Below are 20,966 nucleotides of genomic sequence, written 5' to 3'. Positions count from 1 at the left end.
CATGATGATACCTAAGACAAAAAAATCATTGGTTACTTTTGGAAGTTGCTGGAATATGAACTCATCACTCTGAAATTGTATAGTTGAAGAAGAGAACCCATTGAAAAATAACTAAATAAAATAAAAAAAAAAGAAAAGAAAAGAAGAGAACCCAGATTTTACCGTCTTTCCTTTTCAGACATTCAAACTGAACTTTGGGGTAAGGAGGCATCAGTGAGGGCGAGTTTCATTGAAAAGGATTAGAATGCCAGCCAACAAATGAAGAATAAAATTTAGAAATCACCATTTTGCAATTCCAGATGAAATTGTAGATGTGGGCAATGATCAGCAACTGCTTACATTTTTAGGGGAAAGGGTGATGGGGAACATGAAAATGGACAAATCAGGTGGACACCACCTGAATCCAAAGAGGAATACAGAATCTTTAAAAGTGGGACAAGCCGGCATTATGTCTCCTGATGTGGTATCTAATCCACTGGCCGTGGTCTAACTTTGTGGTTAAAAAAAATATGGAGGCAGAAGTTATATGTACGGCCCATGGACATGAACTAAGTTGGGGGGGATGCTGGTGGGGGGGGTGCAGAGTGAAGGGGAATAAAGTGGGAAAAAATATTGGACAACTGTAATAGCATAATCAATAAAATATACTTAAAAAAAGAAAAAGAAAATACGGTGGCTAGGAAAACATACTAACTACCACCATGAAGTGCAATTAGGCAAATCCAGACTGTAGGGAATTTCTACGAGACAAATAACTATAATTTCTTCAACAAAGGCATGAAAGACAACAGGTGAGGGGAAGGAGAAGTGTTAAGATTATAAAAGAATTAAGAGGCATATTAACCAGATGTTTTGTTTGGATTCTGATTGAAACAATCCAAAGGTAAGAAAACATTTCAAGCCCTGGCTGGTGTGGCTCAGTGGACTGAGTGCTGGCCTGTGAACCAAAGGGTTGCTGGTTGATTACCCCTCAAGGCACAGGCCTGAGTTGCAGACTAGGTCCCCAGCAGGGGGCGCTCAAGAGGCAACCACACATTGATGTTTCTCTCCACTTCCTCCCTTAGATTACCCACTTTAAAAAGATAAATAAATAAAATACCCCCCCCCCCGCATTTTGAGATAGCAAAGAGTATATGAACACAGTCTGAATATTAGCTTTAAGAAACTGTTAATTCTTTCAGCTGGGATAACGGAACTGTGATTATATGAAAAACTAATCCTTATCTGTTAAGAGACGCATTACAAAATGCATGATATTGAATTTGAGGAACTCATTGAAATAAACATTTACATGTAATAAATGTAAAACTTTATTAAAATAATGATCATACACTAACGGAATCTAAGTTTGAACTCATTTTCATATTGTAGGGGGAGCAGCCAAATTCTGGGCTCAAGAGAAAAAGCCCTGTTTCGGCCCCCACTGGGTCTGAGGGCCCGGTGTGGTGGCTTCTGCTGGGGGTCAGCGGCCAGCTGGGCCTGGCTGACCCCTCTTCCTGCCGCAGTGCAGGGTGGGAGCTGTGGCTCTGAGAGTCATGCTGCACCCCATGTGCAGATGCCAAGAGCGGCCGCGCTCTGGGGAGTTTTATATTGGAAATGTCCCCATTGTATACTTTTTACATGTCATTACGAGGCAGTAAAGGCTGGCAGCCTTATCTGAAGACCTTATTAAAGTGTTTTATTCATTCTTATTTAAAAATTACCTTTTAAAAAAATTCTCACTGGAGGATATGCTTGCTTATTGATGTTTAGGGAAGGTGAGGTGGGGAGGGAGGGAGAGAGAGAGAGAAACATTGATTTGAGAGAGAAACAATGATTCATTGCCTCCTGTATGCACTCCGAACTGGGATCTAACATGCAACCTAGGTATGTGGCCTGACTGGGAATTGAACCTGCAACCTTTTTGGTGTACAGGACAATGCTCCAACCAACTGAGCCTACCTGGCCAGGGCAAGGAATACTTCTGATGAAGATGCCTACAGGGGTCGTAAGTCCTGGGCAGCAGCCAGCTCCAGGAGGTGCAGGACAGCACGCTCCTCGGTGATAATACTGAAAATGCTAAGAAGAGACAGACCCATGGAGCACTAACCCACCGCAAGCACCATTTTAACTGCTCTTCACGTACGGCCACACCGAACCCTCCAATGACCCTATCAGATCAGCATTCCTACGATCCCCATTTGTCAGATGAGGCAACTGAGGCTCGGGGAGGTGAAATAGCCTGGTGATGTCCTGCAGGTGCTAAGTGGCAGAGTTGGGATTTCACCAAGGAAGAGGCCGAGAAACCTGGCATCGGTGCCGGAAGGGACAAAAGCGGTGGCTGCCCAGCAGGACAGAGCTCAGACGAGCCCCGAGTTCTTTCTCTCGGGAGCTACTTACTGCATTCTCGGGGTGGAAGATGTACGAGGCAGGAGAATTGTCCACGATGATCACTTTGCTCAGCTCCCGTCCCAGGCGACTCAGGTCTTTCACGTAGTTCCCACGGTGGAAAACACAGGATTCTCGGAAGAGCCGGGCCCGGAACACTCCCCAGCGGTCCAGCAGGTCGGCGACAGGGTCTGCATACTGCAAAGCAGGCATTGTAATGAAGGCTGGGTGCTTGGGGGAGCCCAGAACTGACCTACTGCACAAGTGCAGCTTACTTTTCTAAGAAGGAATTTAAATCCAGGGAGGTTTTGGGGTCCTGGTTATTTTCCTCTGTGTGTGTGTAAGACACTATTTCTCTCGCTTCTCATATCCAACCCATCAGAAACCCTCGTCAGTTCCATCTCCAAAAATATCTGGAATCCACCTGCTTCTATTGCACTGTCATGACCCTCGTCCAGGCCTCTGTAACCTCGGCCTGGGGGGCTGTGCAAGCCCCTCGCATCTCGCTCTTCCCTGGGCCTCCTTTCCAGCCCGCTCACGTGGAATAAGCCCACGCTCCTCTCCTCCGAACCTCCTGAGGGCTGCAGCTGCGTGGTTTCTGCAACCTCTCAGCTCCATCTCAAATCACTTGGGCCACGTGGGCTTTGGACACAGTCAGAACGAGGGTCCCCTCTGGGTGGAACAGCCTCTCCCCAGCTCTCTGCACCGGAACCCTGTTTCTCAGGTCCTGGCGTCCCTCACCCACCATCGAGAACCCTGCACCTTCCATTCAGGGCCCGACTCTACCACCTCACAGGAACCGCCCTCACCGAACCCATCACCACTGGCCAGGGCCCAGGCCTTGCCTGTCCTGTGCACCTTGTGAAGTGCCGACCCTGTGGTCCGTGGGGCAGGGGCCCAGTAGATCCCAGTTTCATGGGTAAATCCATGAGCCAACTTTTAGTTTGGCTTGAGTGGTGTGAGGCCACACTGCCCCCTAGAGGTGCTCTAGGCAGTTGGGCCCAGGCAGCCCCTGGCTGTGTCCGAATGGGGCCCAGACACCCACTCTGTTTACTTGGAGCCTGGGAGTTGACGGGAGGCAGTTTGAGCCCAGACTGCAGATGGGGATCATCCTGCCTGGCCCTCTCTCAGGACCTGGGGAATTTTCCCCAAAGCAGGCCGAAACAGGTAAAAAAATAAAGGGAAAACCTTCATATATGAAGATACTGAATGACTGGACAAGGCTGAGTGCCCGGAGCTGGAGGCAAGAGAGCGGCAGCGGCAACCGGATGTGAGGCCTCAGCACACAGACGCCAGGGAGGGAGGGGCACAGCCAGATGTCACCACGGACCTGTGACTCTGCCCTGGAGGCAACAAGTAACCAAGACTGGTGGTTTGGGAGGGCACGGTGGCTGGAGTGCCGGGCAGATGCCAGCAGGGCTACAAGGCAGAGCCCAGAGCGGGTTGTGGTTTTCTGCTGGTGAAGGTGGCCAAGCGCCACGTGGGTGGGTGAGGGGGCTCACTTGAAATGGGAATGACAACTGGTTTCCTCAGATCGCTAACACTGGTGCTGGCGCACATCTTTCACGGGAGAGTCCAAGGCTCGGGGCTCCAGGCAGTAGAGGTGAATTTGGGGTGTGTGAGCTTCCCGAGGGCTGGGACTTTGTCTCTAGTTCGCTGCTGTACCCTGGTGCCTAGTACAGTGCTTGTCACACACTGGGTGCGAAGTCAATGTTGGGTGGATGAGTGAATGAAGGAAACCAAGGGCAGGATGCAGACACCGAAGGGCTCTAACGGTCAGCTCCAGGCTCCTGTTGGCCCTTGGACGTGGGCCAGGCGGTCGCTGCGCCAACCGTGCTGGCTGGGTGCTGAGCCCAGAGCCAAGCACTGGGGAGCGCCCACCTGTCAGCACAACCTGTGCATCAGGGAGGACAGAGGCCGGAAGGCTGAGCCGGGCTGGCGGAGCAGCGAGAGAAGGGCTGGAGAGACAGATGGAGGGGCAGGTGGGCGCAGCCCAGGAAAAGAGATTGCACAAGGATGTTTAAGCGGGTGCTGGGGATGATGCCAAGGAAGAATGTTTCCAATTTTGCCAAAGAAAAAAAACAACTCTCAGTGCCTTGAGTCTGGTGCAGTCTTGCTGCTTGTCATTTCTTTGGTTATCGTTCTGGGGTCCTCAGCGCCCCAGAGCACTGACAGAAGAGCAGGGCACTACAATACAATTGGGTTTGGTGCCATTCATCTGGAAGACCGAGTACTGGAGATGATGACGTCTTCCCTGAGGCCATGTTCACTGTTCAGCCACAAGAGGAAGGCCCAGATTTTGGCTTCCATTTTTATGGGCTCATGCTTTAAGGCATGGCAATGAGCCTGGCAGAATGTGGTGCCGGTGAGGTTCTCTCTCGCCTTGGCCGTGACAGAGAGATGGCCCGAACCAGGAATGCCCAGGCTGACAAAGCAGCACGTCAGGGTCAGAGACCCCAACACGAAGAGAAAGGAGCCCTCCAGATCCAGGGCCTGGGGGAGGGAGCTACATGGGAGCCCTCGGGGCAGATGGCTAACTTGGGCTCTGCAAAACTCCTCTTTGGGGCCACTCAGCGGCTCTGAGGTGCCCATGGAGACTCTGATGGGGCCACCGAGAAACGCTTGGTGTTGGTCCCCCCAGGGCCTAGGCCTGCAAGACGGTCCTGGCAAAGTTCTCCTCTGAGGAGTGGGGCCTGCCTGCCCATCCTGCACACACAGGCACCTGATACGGGACAGACTAACCATGGGGTGGGGGGGAGCGGCGGTGTCCCGTGAACCTGCTAATTCCCTAAGACGGCAGGAGAGGGCAAAGAAACCACTCCGTCTGGTGGGACTCTGGGTCAGAGATGCATACCAAGCTACAGGGCCAGAGCAGGTGTGAATTATTTTATCATCACTAATAATTATGATAGTAAACAACGGACACCGGGAGCACGTCCACGCGACAGTGCCCAGGACAGCACGGGGAACGCAGCGGGCATCCGAGAATACCCGTTGAATGAGTCAGGCGCTGTCCTCAGCCCGTCGTGTGCATTATTTGGACCCACCCCACAAGGGAGGTGACGTTATCTAGGAAGAATAGAAGAGACTGAGATGCAAGAAGTGAAGCAACTTGCCTGAGATTGCTACAGACTCATCAGTGCAGGGAGAACTGCCACTGGGCTGGCCCAAGCACCTGGGTCCCCCTACACCTGTATAACCCAGGGACACAGAAGCCTGATCCTCTAGCATTTGGTTGCCAGCGTAGAGATGAGATGCAGACACTTGTCTTGTGTGGTGGGACACATTTGTGATTTCCTGCTCCATGGACAGCCTGCTTCAGGGGGCAGGCGGCAACTTCATGGAGCATTTGTTCCAAAGGCTCCCTGTCACCATGGTAACCCAGAAGCCTTTCAGGCTGGCACTGTGCACATGGCCTGCATCCACCCCATCTGGGGTGGGAATGTGTCACCATAGGAACAGCTTCCCCCCCTTAACAAAGGGCCCTCTGATAGACCCGGGGCAGCGGTGGAGGGGCTGGGAGCTCTGGTCTGGGAGCAGGGCTCACCTTGGCCAAGCTGGCAGTAAAGAGCACACACTCGAAGAGCTGCCCCATCCTCTGGAGGAACTCGTCCACGTGCGGCCGCTTCAGCACATACACCTGCAACGGCACGAGGCAGCGAGCTGGTCAGGTGCGGCAGCTACTGGAGGTGGCCAGGGGCCCAAACCCTGGAGGAGGAGGATTTCCTAAAATGGTTCCTGCTTCCAGCCTCTGGGCTCTGTGTGGGGGGCACTTCACACTCCTGAGATTGGGCTCCAGGCCTGAGTTTGGTGCAGATGCCCCTCCCAAGGGAGTAGGGAAAGCTGACCATGGTCCTGAGGGGCCTGGGGATTTCAGGACCAGCGAGTGGAAGGGTGTACCCCATTTGTGAGAAACAATTCTCTCATTTCAGGTGTGTTTCTCGGCACGTACTCTGGGTCAGGCTCTGTGTGAACACGGGCCATGGCCTGGGGGTGTCCTTCTGGAGGTCCAGGCCTGGCCCAGCAGGTGTGGGATTGCTCTGGGGGTACTTGGATGGGAACATCTCCTTCCTAGGAAGCCCTGCAGAGCAAGCCCTCCCTTGTGGGCTTGGGAAGGCACCCCTGGACACCTTTACAAAGGTGACCATGCCTGAGCTTGCTACAGAAATGGGTGCTTCAGGGGATGCGAAGCCAGCCTCATCCCAGGCCTCGGGAGGAGCCATCAGGCAGGGACACCCAGAGGAAGGGGGCTAAGAGGGGCCTTTGCTAGGGGGGCTGAGCTCTGTGCTCCTGACCTGGGAGCCCAGGAGCCTGCACGAATCTGAGGGAAAGGGAGATGGGCGAGAAGGCAAGGCTGGTGAATGAAGACAGAGGCGGTAGGAGGAGGGAAGAACTAATTAAAACTTGCATAAATTCCATTCGAAATTAGCCACTTCCCTAAAATAAATCAAATGCGTTAAAATGCAATTCAACTCATATTCACTGAGCCCCAGCTCTGGGCTCAGCCTGAAGCTGTTACAAGGATGAATAAAACGGAGGCCTTGCCCTTAAAGGGCTCACAGTCTAGAGCAGACACTCACACACAAAATACCCAAATAAACATGCAGACCGAAAGTTCCAGTACAGGGATCAATTAAGGGCCATTAATTCCTCTCTCAAGGGGAGGGAATCACAGAAGGTAACATTTGGCCTGGACCTTGAAGGATGAATAGCTCACCAGGCTGATAAGGGTAAGTGAGCTCCTGGGCAGGAAACAGTATAAACATGAGGCCTGGACTGAAAATACTTGGGGTGTTAGAGAATGGCCAGAGCCCTGCACAAGCAGCCCTCCAGAGGCAACGATTAGGAGGGGAATGGGGGACAGGAGGAGTGGCTGAAGATGAAGTGGGACAGACAGGTGGGAGTGAGTAGTGTGGGGCCAGTGAGGCAGAGGGAGCGGGCTGGACATCCTGCAGGAGGAGTGAGAGAAGGAAACAGGGGCTCTGAGCCACCGGAGGGTGTGCCACTGGCAGGGGAATCAGAGAGCCAGGGCTTGGAGGGGAACTTGTGGCCCACGGAAAGGATGAAGTGCATGTGGGCCTGTGGCTGTGGGGCCAGTGAGGGGCTGGAGGAGCGGAATGGCCTGGGGTGGGTGCCCACAGGGCTCTGTGGAGGGGGGAGGACAGGCGGGGGCTTGAGGGCGGGGCCTGCAGCTGCAATAGCTCCAGGCACTCCCTTTGCCCATGAGATTCTTGGAGCGGGGAACAGTGTGGCCTGTGGTCTTCAGCCTCCCTGGGAATACTGATGGGAAATCAAGCTTCGCTACATGTGAAGGGCGGGAGACTGATTTGAGAACTCTGGTGTTGGTGCCTCTGGCAGAGAGGAGGGTCCTGGGCCCGGATGCCGGCGTCCAGGCCCGCGTCCCCGTGCAAGTAACCGAGAATAGGCCCATCGGGACCTGCACAGCCTATCCTGGATTACTTGAACGAGGCCACGGCCTTCGCCAGGGCTTTGGTCCTCCTCTTGGCGCCTGTGGCTTCATTCCCTCAGGAGAGAGTTTTTGATCCCAGCCCTGGTGCCCTGGAGTATCTATCGCCAAGTGCATCATGGAACAGTCTGGAGGGAGGCTGGGGGAGCTGGGCTGGCTCCTTCAAGAGTGGTCTGGCCACAGCAGGTCAGGCCCCGAGGGTCATGCTCACAGTCACGAGGTATTAATTTCTCTCCTAATTCTTGCCATGCCAACGGGCAGCCTCTTCTTTGTCTCATTACTTTGTAACACGAGCCAAGATAATAAATGCAGAAGCCTTAACTGCTTCTCAGATGCTAAGTTAATTCAGCTGATGTTTTTGTAAATGTTAAATGCCCAAGTGCCTGCCGTTTTGGCTCCCTGATGGCTTTTAAAAGCTTGAAGTGTGGAGATGCTGGGGACGAAGCTGCCTTTTCCAGGGACGGCTTCCTGGCAGGGGAGGAAAGGGACTGACATATCAGGAAAAGAGCCCTGAGCAGGGGGCAGGAGACTGGCAGTCTCACTAATTCTTCATGTTGCGTGGCCTTCAAACAACACTTTCTCTGGCTGAGTCTCAGTTTGCCCATCTGGACAATGAGGTGGCTCGGCCAACTGATTTCCAAGGCCTGGTCAGACCAGAGACTACTGACATTGTTAAGGAGAGACATCCTTAACGATGTCATGGCTCAAGCACCAAGAGCAGTTTCCCTCCTGGGACATGAACCCATCAGCCCAGAGATTCTCACTTCAAGACTGTGGGGTTGACAGGACGGTGCCCAGATCACCTCTGTGGGAACCCTGACAAGGGCTCCCTTGTTCTTCGGCCTCCCCAGCTGTTTTTTCTACAATGTTTCCAAATATGTTCATAAACGAAGCCATTCCCGGAGGTGCTTCATGCCGATAAGAAAAAAAACAATCGGAACAAAAATGCACGCCAACTGACTGCAGTGTCTTTCTCTCTTCGATGCTGCCTGCCGACCCGAAACCTCACGCCCCTCTCCCTTTCTCTTTGGGTAGGGTTTTTTGCTAAAATTCTCTGGAGAACATGATGCAGGAGAGTCAAGGTCAGGCCGGAGTCAAAGTCTGGCATTGGAAATGGGCAACTTTCCCTGGGAATTCACCAGAAATGGGTGACTTGTGGCATTTTCCTGTTGCCTGCTAGAAGAGTAGCCGAAAGCAATTACACGAGGAAGTTAATTAGACCATCAAGCTAGGCCAGTGGGGATACGGAAACTTCTAAAAGTCTGCATCAAATCAAAGAACTATTTTAAATTGCAACCACATCTAGTACTTACAAATAGCTTATAATTTGCCTTATAAACCCCGTAGAAAACAAATTCATGAGTGGAAAAAAAAAAGCAGAAAACCATTGTATTTATTTTAAAGTTTGCTTCCTTTTGATTCAGTGATGAGATCATTACTGGAATGGGAATTTATAAATAAAGTTCAGAAGAAGTGTAGTCACTAAAAAACGCTAATTGGAACTCAGATTTAGCTTTGATTTCTTACCTGATGTATAGTTCCATCGATTTCGACAGGAACAATAAAATCAGCATTACTAATGGGCTGGAGAGAAAAGAAACTATAATTAATACATCTGAAAGGATGAAATAGCATCGGAAATTTTAGCGAGCACAAAGCTCTCCTGTACCAATGTTTCTATTACTGGGAAAAACAGTTCAGAAGGATGTTGAAGCATGCCTGGGTTCCTTAAAGTAAGCACAAGCAGAAAAGCACATTTTTTTTGTTGTCGTTTTGAATATTGTTACATTTTCAGCAGCTTGGTCCACTCTCTTTATCATCTGCCTTTGCTCCAGTGCATCAACCACAAAAGGTGGGGTAGCCTGGCTAGGGAATGAGGCAGGCTCCTTGGAAACCCCAGCTCTAGCCTAAAGTCCTGCTAGAATAGGGAAGCACTGTTGGCCAGCGTGGGGGTGGGCAATGAGAGCCCACGGTCCTGGAGGACAGGGCTACATGGGGGCGATAATGGGTACTGGGCCCACAAGCGCCTGTGGCTGTGATGGGCAGGAGATGCTCACCCCATGACACAAAGCAGGGCCAAGGACTTGGGGGGGGGGTGAAAAGTCAGAGGCCACACGCCATGACCTTGGGCAGGCCCCCCCTCTCTCGGGACCCTGGTCTCTCCTCTCTTCCATAGCTCCTGGGATGGGGCTCATGAGTGTCCACGGCCCCATCCAGTCCTGAGCATCAGGGGTTTCCGACTACCCTCGCCTGCTCTGGTCTACGCCATGCAACACCCAGTGCGCTCACGAACTGCTGGGTGTTTACAATAAGGCCGACAGCGTCAGTGACGTTTAACATTCACATATGATTCTTCGGCGGTCACTAGGTTCTCAGGGATGAACTCACCTATACTTCTAAATGAGTTTCCACAAATTAGATAGAAAACCACTCAAATCAACAGGCCCAAGAGATTCAACAGCTGCAAACCCTAGGGACGACTGGGAGAGAGATACAGGGACAGACAACATGTGTGGCGGCCACTGCGCAGGCTGCCGGGAACAGAATCTCTGGTCAGACTCTGAACTGGGGCCTGCCTTTCCGCCCACGACTGTATGGACACACGTCCTTCTTTGATCAGTAAACTGGAGAAACGTGGAGCACAGGAGATCGCAGAACCATCACTAAGCATGTGCAAGAGCGTCTGGGGCTTAGGGTTCCAGTTTCATCACTTCTGTAGCTGTGAGGCCAAGGGTGGGTTCACAACTACAATAATTTCACAACTAAAATACAGAATCATGCTAAAAAACAAAGGGAGACTGGAGGAAGAAACTCTCACAAGGTTCATTCTCCAACTCAGGGCAAGCACCCATTCTCTATCCCCGTCACGTGTTGGTGTCAGGGAGGCCTTGCGTGCCAAAGCCAGGGTCCTAACTTGGGCCCGTGAGCCTGGGAGTTGTGCAGTTAGCTGTACACCTTGAGCGGGGAGGCTCACAGCTTTTGGATTCTCGAGGGCCTTTGAAATGCCCTGGGCATTAAAAACTGTGCAATGAAGCACATTTTGCTTGCAGATGTAGGCAGGCCAGGGTGAGAAGCAACAAGAAGATGCTGTTCTCATCGGCTTGTCCTACGAGCAGGCCCAGGAGACACCACGGGCTGCCAAGGCCCCGCCTTTGGAGCTGGGAGCTCTAGGTGACCCTGGGCGGTCTGGCCAGCGTTGCCTTCACTCCCAGACTGCTTGCAGGGAAGCTGTCTACGCTGTCACGGCTAATGACCCCTGTTCCAAAGGGCTTCCCTCCAGAGGGACTTGAAAAAGTTCTGTGCAACTTGCTCATAGTGGGTGTGTGTGTGGTGGGGGGACAGCTTCCAGTGCCTTTCAGAGCTGAGCTGGGCGACGCCCCTGCAGCACCTGCACCGGTCCCGGAAGGACCCTGGAAATACCAGGGAATGAGGTGGTTCTGCACACCCCCAGTGGCCAGACGGGTCATTTCTCTCCACTCAAGGTAAATGTGGCCCCTCCGGCACTCTCCCAAGGACTGAAAGACCAGCACCCAGCCTTGCCCTGCCGACAAAGGCCTCTGCTTAGTGACAACAGGCAGAAGGAAAAAAGAATTTGGTGTTAAGGTCTCCAAACTCGATGGCTCCTCCAGTCCCCATACGACCATTGGGGAATGACTGTGGCTCATGTGAGACCCATACCCCATCATGGAGGGAGCCTTCCGTGTCCCTTGGTGAAGTATGGGAGCCCTGCGACGCAGACAGGAAGAGCAGCCCGGCCTAACTGGTCAGCATAGCAGAGCCGGTCCATCACCAGACACACCTCAAGGCAATTAGGGCCAGGGCCCTACACACCCGCTTCCTCTCCCCTGCGTACTGATACCGTTTCCAAAGCTTTTCATCATTTGCCTCTCTGAAATAATTTTTTCCATTTCAAAAAATGGAAAATGGTTAATTAACTCATTTCTTAAGAGTGTCATTACAGCTGTTCTGCAGGGAGGTCCCCTGGTGATTTGTAATTAATTTTTGCTGTTACCCTGACGGGGCGATGGAGAGTGAGGGAGCGGAGAGAATTAAGACTATCGGATGCTCACCTTGACACCACGGAAGCCCGGAACCCTTCAGGAGGGCGGTCTCGCAGGCGGATACTCATTAAGCTGTGGAGCTGATAAAATCCCCAGCAACCTCTTATTATGAAAATAGTCAAAATAAATGGCTGAATCCGTTCACCTGCTGTAACTCTGGGAGTCTTCTTCAGCTGATTCAGTTGAACATCTTTCAAAAAAATTGGTCTGGGAAAACCTCCAGGATAGCAGGTTGCTTTAACAGTGCCTCTCCTGCCCCTCCCAATAAAACATACGGCACCCCGGTTACCGTGACAAATGCACGGCGGGGGGTGTCCTGGGGCACTAAGGCACTGCCTTGTGCCACCTGAAAAGTATTCCTGCAGGGGTTAAAGTGCTGGGAACTCCGATCTCATACATGAGAATGAGGTCTCAGTAATATGGACAGCCCAGCATTTCCCCCCCAAACTAATTATGTTAATATTCAACCACTTGAGTTAATGTTCACCTGGGTTAATAAACAACTGTTCTTGGGAGTTCTTCACGAACAATGAAGTCACACGCTAGTAACCACCAGCTTTCATCCGATTGTGTCTGAAGCCCCGAGATCATGGATGGGTTTTCATGCTGATTTACCTTAAACGAGCTGTGCACCAGTGTTTCATCTAAGTCAATGACCACACATTTTTTTCCATAGTCAAGCACTGTCACCTCTGGAAGGAGGTATTTAGCTGGTGGCTAAAGAAAAAAAAAATCACTATTATTACCTTGATGTAAAAGACGAACCAGTCCCCTTATTACTGTATTATACCATGTTGGTGAGGTTAAAAATGAAAGCAAACATTTAAATGTCTGGTTAAGCACATCATGGAACTGTATTGAAATGAACACGAGTAAGTAGTTTGCAGCTGAAGGTTTACCACCTGCTGGGCCATTGTCTGAATGGCGATCATGACAGTCTAGGCTTTGGGACCAGGAGAACCTCAGTTTGAACATCAGCTGTCTCTTGCTTGGCTGTAAGTGGGGACGATAATGTTAAACATGAATGGTTGTTGTCAGCAGCCATAATCGTGGTATAATGCCCACATTCTGTCTAGCACGTATATGGCTTGAATGTTTAATTATTATAGCTGCTCTAACTAGGCATGCCCATTTCCTGGGGTCACACTTTGTCTGAAATTCACTGTGGTACGTAAGTATATGTCAGAGCTATATTGGAGCCACGGTATTTTTTTTTAAGTGATTGAAATTTAAAAAAACGCTTGAAGAGAAACTATAGACCCAGCAGCAAAATGCAATCCAAAGGGAGCTCCAAGAATGGGAAACAGAAAGAAAACTGGCCCAGGTTCAGTGCCCTGCCTTCTACCTGCGCCCCTGTGGTAAAACAGTGAGCGTGGCGTTTTTGCCTCGGATTCTGTCTCTTGAAGTTGTACTTTAATGCCCATGCTGTCTGTTAATCGAACATCTATTTACACGTCTTTGTGGTAGCTGACTCTAACCTTGAGATAAAAAGGTCACGAAGAGTTACTGAAATGCTAGATAACTTCAGAGAATCTCATTCTTGATTTAGAGTATTTATTTCTCTGGGCCTTGCTTCATTTTAGAAGTGATTTGAAGTATTTTAGTTTACTTTGTGGCATACTCGGTCTCCAGTGTTAACAAGCTCATTTTCTACCCTGGAAGAAGGTCGAGCTCTGTTCAATATTTAAGGCAAAACAAAACACAAGAAATATCTGTACCTAGCCACTGAAGAACAAACAACTTAGCTCATCAAATAAAAAGAGAAGAAAATGAAATCAAGAAGTGTGCCCTTTTATATGCCCCCCCTTTCTTTTTGTCTAAACTGAACCTTAGTCAATAGAGAATTTGGGACTTTAGCTGGTTCAATAGTGACCGTGCCCCAGGAGGTCAGCAGGTTAGGTAAATTTGCAAGGGCAATGGTCATCCTGGCAGGGGGGTGCTGTGCAGGGCTGACCGGGATGAGGCTCTGGGTGGGGACACGGGCATTTCTCCGTGAAGGGGGGCCCTCTCCCATGAGTGTGGGTGTTTCATCCTCTCCAACATCCCTTGAAGAAAAAGCCTTATGGCCTTTCAACACCCTCGGCTCTAAGGAGAACTCGCCAAGCAGTCTCCCCAACCTTGCAGTCCTGGGGAGAGATGTGCCTCAGACACAGGCCATGGGATCCAGGGTCCTAGGAAGGGCTGTGTCCATTTTAAATCAACAAGCGAGCAGGGTATTAAAAAAAATGAAACTTGCAAGAGAAGATGTATCTGAAAAAGTGCTTTCAAGAGGCAGGGTATGACAAAGTCTCTAAGTGAACATAAGGATGTGTTATTTCTGTTGTTTGGGCCGTAGCATGCTTGTGACTAGAATAAACGTTGTCTTAATGTTTTATTTTCCAATTATGTAATAAAAACACATTCTCAGTGTAGAGAATATAGACAGGAGAACACAACTCTTTGCTGTTCCATGCCTCCCGTTCCTCTGCCCAGATGTCTCTCTTTTCAGTTTGGTGTGTACCTGCCCAGCCCTTTCTCTCTGCATTTGTGCACTAAAACAACAGCCTAACTTTATGTAATTGCTAGTCTGGAAAATGGGGATCTAGAAATGCTACCCCTTGCGTATCTGAGAACATCAAAGATCTGCCCAAAGTGGCTCAGTTACTTTCCAAACCCAGGAATAAAAATCGCTTCCTTACCATATTTAACCCACACTTGATGAGCATTCTCTGAGTTAACAGTAAGCCAAATGCCTCGCTGTACTACTCTGAGAGAAGAAAAGAGCAAGAAGGGTGTTAAGCAAGCTATTGATGGAGACTGTGCTGCAGAGAGCAAGGTGGGGGGATGGGCCAGAGGGTCCCATTGGTCCTTAGCCTGGTTCCTAAATGCACACCACTTCTCCAAGAGGTTGGCTTTAGATGGAATGCCAATTCTCCAGACCACTGGTAAGAATTGTCCAGTGTCCTTGGGACATGCCAGGGCACCACATAAATGCAACAGTGCTTTGCTGCTTCAATTGATCTGTTCAGGTGATGCTTGAATCATTAACTAAGGAATGTCCTGAAGCAAATTTTCTCTCAGGCCATCAGAAAGCTGAAGAACAAGAGAAACACCAGTTATATCAAGAGGAGCCTTTTACATACAAAATCGTTTGCTCCAGAGCACATGGAGGGCATTGTGGGGGGGTAGGGGTTGGAGGTGGAGGTAAGCAGTAGGGGTGTGGGAATGAGGGGGAGGAGGAAGGAACCCGTAACTTGCCATCCAAGGTTTGGGAGTTCTCTCCCCGGGAGGAAATCTGAAATTTCCTGTCCTTGGTAGTGAATAGCCACCATGAGTAGTAAACTCTACAGTTCTTTTCTTTTGAGTACCCCCGCCCACACCCTCACAAATCCTACAGATGCAGTGCCTCTTCTTGGTATAAGAGTTTTTTTTTGGTACTTAGAGCTCTCAGGCTCAGTGTCTGCACGCCATGATCCCCAAGTCTCAGAGAGAGTTCAGGGCAGAGACCTCAGGGCCCACTGCAGAGGGGGCCAGGGAAACTCCCAGGGGTGTCGGACCTTGTGGTGTCTCTGCGCCACCCTGGAAGAAGAGGAGTTGTCTTGGGCCACACACTAAATACACTGTGACGTGTAATCGCAAAAAAATCTTGTAATATTTTAAGCAAATGTATGATTTTGTCCTGGGCCGCAGGTTGGACACCGCTGCCTAGACCATCTTCAAGTAGAAGAGCTGCTTTGCTTGTATGTTCTTCCTGAGGTTTGGTGGGAAGAAGTATACTAATGCTGACTGAATAGCTTAGGCACACAGCATAAAAACCTAACTTAGAGAACAAATTTCTCCTCTCCCCGTGAGCATGGCTGTGGTTCGGCTGCACCGACAACCTTGTGTGGTGAGTGAGCGTCACTGCAGGGTGTGATTCAAGCGAGCGCATGGGAACGGGAGGAGTTGGGCCACAGCCACCTGAACCTCCGTGGTCCCTGAGCCTGTCCCTTGCAACCTCTCCTCACCCTTCAGTACCTAACTTTTACTGGACAGCCCAGGGGCTCCCAACAGGATGTGTGACGAGCCCCAAGTCCCAGCTCATAGTCAGGACACAGATGTTACTAGTGGGACATTTAACATCAAGTCCAGAGAAAGCCGTCACTTCTAACAGGTGTTGAATGGAAGGACTACTCAATAAATGGCGCTGAAGACAACTGACTTGCCACCGGGAAAGGGAAACAAGGCTGGATGACTACTTCGTGCCTGACACCAACATAAACTCCAGATGGATGGAGGATTTAAGTGTAGTGATGAAACCATGAAATAGTGGAGGAAACATAGGTCGGTCATAGACTGGGGAGACCTTTCTAAGTATGATGTAAAACCCCGTTTGCCTACATAAAACTAAACTTCTCTGTGGCCAAACTGTTTATAAATAAGGCCAAAAGATCTATCATAAATTTAGAGGAAAGTGCTAATTTCTTTGAAATTTAAAGAGATACACAATATAAAATCTAGAAGAAATGAATAGAGAAGAAGAAAGACACGTGGACAACAAACTTGGGAAAAGATAATACTCATTCATAAAGAAATACAAATCAAAAGCGATAAATCAATACCATTCTTTACTTTCAGATTAACCAAGATGAAAATATTTGAATAGTGACCCCACGAGCTCTTGGTTGGAATGTAAATTAGGTTTTGGGTGGACAATGGGGCTTTAATCTACCAAAATGCGAAGTGTACCCTCTGATCTAGCACTTCCACAACTGGGACTGGTCACGCAGACACTATCACTCAAGTCCATAAACACACATGTGCAAGAATATTCACAAGAGACATATTAGTAATAGCACACAGTGGAAATGAGGTAAATGCCACAAACTACATGGAAAGCAATGAGGTGAAGCTATGTACTAACACTTGGAAAGATGTTCCAGGTACCTTGTTAAAAGCGAAAAACACTTTTTTGCAAAACTCTCATTGTGTAAATATGCTTGTGTCTATTTAGAACATTTTTGGAAGGCTATATCACAAGTATCAAAAGTGTTCATTCTAGGGAGTTGGGACCAAATTGGGGGATTTCTTTTCTTTCTACTCGAATCTTTCAGTGTTTTTTAAACCATGAGCTCGAGTGATTGCTTAGTGAAAAATCGAAAGTCCAGATCTGCACATGTAAATAGAACAGCATGAGGGTGAACAGAGGGGAAGACGCGAGAAGCAGAGATGGGGGAGGCCTGATGGACTGCTCTGGGCACCACCCGTGGCTCAGGAGTCTCTTTCATGTTTGGGGCCTGGAAAATGCTTTCAGGAGGCTGTGGGTCCTGGTGTGTAGGCTCAGCACAAGCCTGGATTTCTGGTCCTATGGGGCAACACCCCAACCTCTCAGGGGCTCTCAGCCCTGACCAGGCCCCGCTGTGGTCCCCCAAAGGTAGGGCTAGTATGTTTATGTGACCTGTGGCCTTGACGGGTGGGTGCAGATTTTGCAGGGGATCTCCAGGCTCGGATCCCAGGGCTGAGCTGGGACTTCAGTTTGCTTTTGCATACAAAGCAGGCAGCAGAGACCCCACCGTGCCTATCAGCAGAACTGCTTTGCTGGACGTTACCACTGGAAGATGTAAGTGACTTCAGCTAGGCTTTGTCTTTCTGCAAGATAGTTCACAGATTCGTACGGAAGGCCTGACCCAGTGTCTCAGGTGTCAGAGGCAGCCAGCAGTTTACTGATCAAGCACTGGGCTAAACTCCACAAGGAATCTTTTTCCCCTTGGCTATTTTATTCCAGGATTCTAGAAGGAATGTAGGTTTGTGGGGAAAGGGCCATCATTCTCAGTAGAGTTTTCACCATGACCAATGCTTGATTCAGCACCTAACTTTATAGATAGCAGTGAATTAACCCGTTGAGAAAAAACAGTGCTCTGGGATTATCAGAGGCAAGGGGAGAGGTGCCAATAGTCACCTGTTTAGAACAGAAACCTTCGCAGAAAGAATCAGTATATGAAACTACTTTGTATGAGGGTTAAAAAGAGACGTCCGGTTACAACCCCACTGGGGACTGATAATTTGTGAAAAAAACAGGAGAGGTAGATGAACAGATATGAATCCCACTCAAACACTGGGTAAGAGACCATACTGCCTGCCTACCTTTTGCGTCAGTCAGTTCTCTCAACAAAGCCCACCACCCCGAGCTGTGCTGCTAAGTCGGAATCACTCCACAAACCCTTGCAACTTGTTAGTAAATGGGGAGTTAAAGTTCTGAGAAAAATGACACTATCAGAAACATTCTGGGCAGTTGAAAAGTGACCAGCATTACCAAGTTTGAAGTCAACCTGTACTAACGTAATCCATTCCTTTCAAATGCAGGATAGCTGTGTCTTTTGGTTGTTCCCAGAAAATAGGTGAAAAAGTCCAAGGAAAAAGAGAGAACAGGTTTGAATCAGATAATTTGAGTAAGAGGATCTTTTGGATTGAAATATCAATGTATGGACATCTCTTAAGACCTAAAGCCTTCTCTAAGGTCAGAGGACTGCTAGAAAGGTCTTGTGGTTATGGGCATCTCAAAAGCAAGTTTCTCGTGGGAGCTGGTCCCTGGAATGGCCTCAGCCCAAATGGCTTAGTGGGCCGAGCGGGAGGAAGCGAAGGAGCAGTGGGGACAGCGGAGGTCTGAGAGGTGGCTGGTCCAGGCCTGTGCTGTGGTCAAACACGGGTACGGCTATTCTCGCAAATCCCAGGGCTGAAGACAGAAGTGGGTGGTCCGAGGAAAGCCCAGCTGGGGCAGAGTTACAATACCACCGTCTGTGAAAGTCAGGGTGGGTCCTATGAGTTCAGAAGTGATCATCCGATCTCAGAGCTATGGCCAAGCTCCTGACACTGGTGCACAAGTCAGAAATGGTCTGTCTGCTCATCTGGGACAGCACCTGCAGCAAAGAACCATGTCTGGGAAGAGTGTGTTCCCCCAGGGGGCCGGGTCTGCCGTGCTGAGCTGGGGTGCAGCAAGCTGCCTCAGCCTGTTCAGCCCTGGAGGGCAGACGGAAAGGAAAAGTGAGAATTTGCCCGGGAGACACTGAAGAAGGAAACTCTCTGTAAAGAACTTCCTGCTTACAGTTTAAAATGTAGCCTCATTTTTCTTTTTAACAGAACAGAGCTATTTATACCATGTGATAAAATGCAACATAAGCAAGAACATTGAAAACAATCTTTTATATTAGTAGCCCAGAGCTGCAAGACTCTACGAATGTTTAAATAAAATTGAATAAATATACATACACTTGGTATGGGAATGACCTGCCTCTGGTCACCCTGAGGAAAAAGAAAAAAAAGTCATTGTCAGGTTCAAAGAGAAGTGAACATACACTCAAAAGAAATTTCCAAGCACTCCAGAGTGTAGACCAGGCATTCAATTTCTGGTCCTCTGTACCCTGGTGGCGTAAATGGACAGGAAGCGCCCGAGGATTTCCCACAGTTGGGGGGGCGCCACTCTCTTCCCAGACACCCCGCCCCTGACAAACCAGGCTGGGCTCCTGAGGCTCACTAACCATCTTGCTTATGCGAATCATGCCTCCCTTACTCCCAGAAATTCAAACCTTAATTGGAAATTAAAAATGAAAACTCATACTTTACTTTGATCCATGGCTCCTTCTAGTAAGTGGCTTGTTTGCTCTTTTAAGCAAGTTTTTCCCTGAGAAGACTAAGCCTTAAGTCTATACTACAGGCAGGGAAAGGAAGACAAGTTCATCAGATTATGAGGAACACCCTGACTGGTCTTTACTGGTCCTCGTCTAGGGAGGACTGGGCAGAGGGGACAAGGCAAGGTACAAGAAGTGCCCTCCAAGGCCACAGACACAGGACAGCTTTCTCGTTAAGGGGATTGGAACCTGTAATCACAGGGACTGTCAAGACAATTCAGGTCCCACGGAAGAACCTCAAACCCTTCCTCAGCGGTGAACGCTGGCCATTCATGTGGCTGAGGGACGTGCTTCATTTCAGCATCACTAAAAAATGCTCATAAAAACACACATTTATCTCCACTGAGCATTTCCACTTTTTGTGCTTCTTTTTCTTTTTTAGATGGTGGGATGGGGGGCAAGACAGCAGCACGATGGTTCCTGGTAAAGGGGTGCTCTCACAGTCTCCCACGCTGAGCAACTTGTGGAAGTGTAACCATCTTTTATCACGGGAGGTCAGGTGACAGGGGTCTCCTAGAAAGGGGCCAAACCTGATTGTCCAAAGTGGCAGGTGGCTGCACCTTCCTGAGCTCTGCTCTGACTCTCAGAGCCATTTAGCACCTTCCTGGTTGTCCCCAGACCTGGTCTTCACCTCTGCAGTGTGACGGCAACATACTCTTTCCTCTTGAGATTGTCTTGATGGCTCTTGACATTTCCAGGACACCGGGGACTCGCCTTAAGGATTCTACACTGCCTTTTGCCATTATTCAAGGTAGAGCTGGGCTCCTCTTCAACACGTTGGTGCTTTCAAATCCAATGCCAGTTTTCAAAAACATACACAGAGAAGTTCATTTCTGAAGCTCTGAAATAGTATTATTCCCAGCCTCGGGACCCGGGAGCAGGTCGCTGCTCTTGGTGGGGGAGATTTTAACCAGGAGCTCACAAAGCCTCACAAACTCAGTCACTGTGGAGTCGGGTTTCTCAAGCCCAACATTACTGATATTCTGGATCTGATGACTCTTTGCCATGGGGGGCTGTCTTGGATATTGTGGGATGTTTGACAGCATCCCTGGCCTCTACCCCGTAGATCCTCTAGTAGTGACAATCAAAAATGTCCCCAACATTGTTTCCTAGGGGGCAACATAGCCTCCAGTTGGGAGCACTGTGCTATTGGGAGACCGCACAAAACGCACCCCCCAACACGTACACCTTCAAGGAGATGAGCACGTCAGTGACGAGAGAGACAACGATAACACCCGCAGGGCTTGACAAACACAGACAATGACCGATGGTGCAATGCTAGACAGGTATTTGGGCTTGAAAATTCCCCTAGAGGTTACGTGTAAGTGTGTGTGTGTGTGTGTGTGTGTGTGTGTGTGTACAGCATACATGTACTAGTGAGTGTCCAGAAACCCCGTTTACTTTGTCCTCATCCTTAGAAGTCCTCCT

The 20,966-nt window shown here is 49.6% G+C and overlaps 1 protein-coding gene across 2 annotated transcripts in view; it reads right to left on the bottom strand.

The window, feature by feature from the left end:
- CTDSPL (CTD small phosphatase like) overlaps positions 1–20,966 on the bottom strand; it is a 113,887-nt gene that overhangs the window by 5,258 nt on the left and 87,663 nt on the right. The window contains exons 3-7 of one of the 2 annotated variants that reach the window (XM_037148277.2): positions 19,120–19,152; positions 12,511–12,612; positions 9,362–9,418; positions 5,915–6,007; positions 2,380–2,565 (exon numbers count right to left, since the gene is read on the bottom strand). In XM_037148277.2, coding sequence (XP_037004172.2) covers positions 2,380–2,565; positions 5,915–6,007; positions 9,362–9,418; positions 12,511–12,612; positions 19,120–19,152 — 471 coding nt within the window. The remainder of the gene's footprint in view (positions 1–2,379; positions 2,566–5,914; positions 6,008–9,361; positions 9,419–12,510; positions 12,613–19,119; positions 19,153–20,966) is intronic. The other variant, XM_037148278.2, reaches the window with a different exon arrangement.

The sequence above is a fragment of the Artibeus jamaicensis genome, unplaced genomic scaffold (genome assembly GCF_021234435.1).
Source record: "Artibeus jamaicensis isolate MK-2021 breed Jamaican fruit bat unplaced genomic scaffold, CSHL_Jam_final contig_519, whole genome shotgun sequence".
NCBI classification, from domain to species: Eukaryota; Metazoa; Chordata; class Mammalia; order Chiroptera; family Phyllostomidae; genus Artibeus; species Artibeus jamaicensis.
This window is presented reverse-complemented; position numbering and strand designations above follow the sequence as displayed.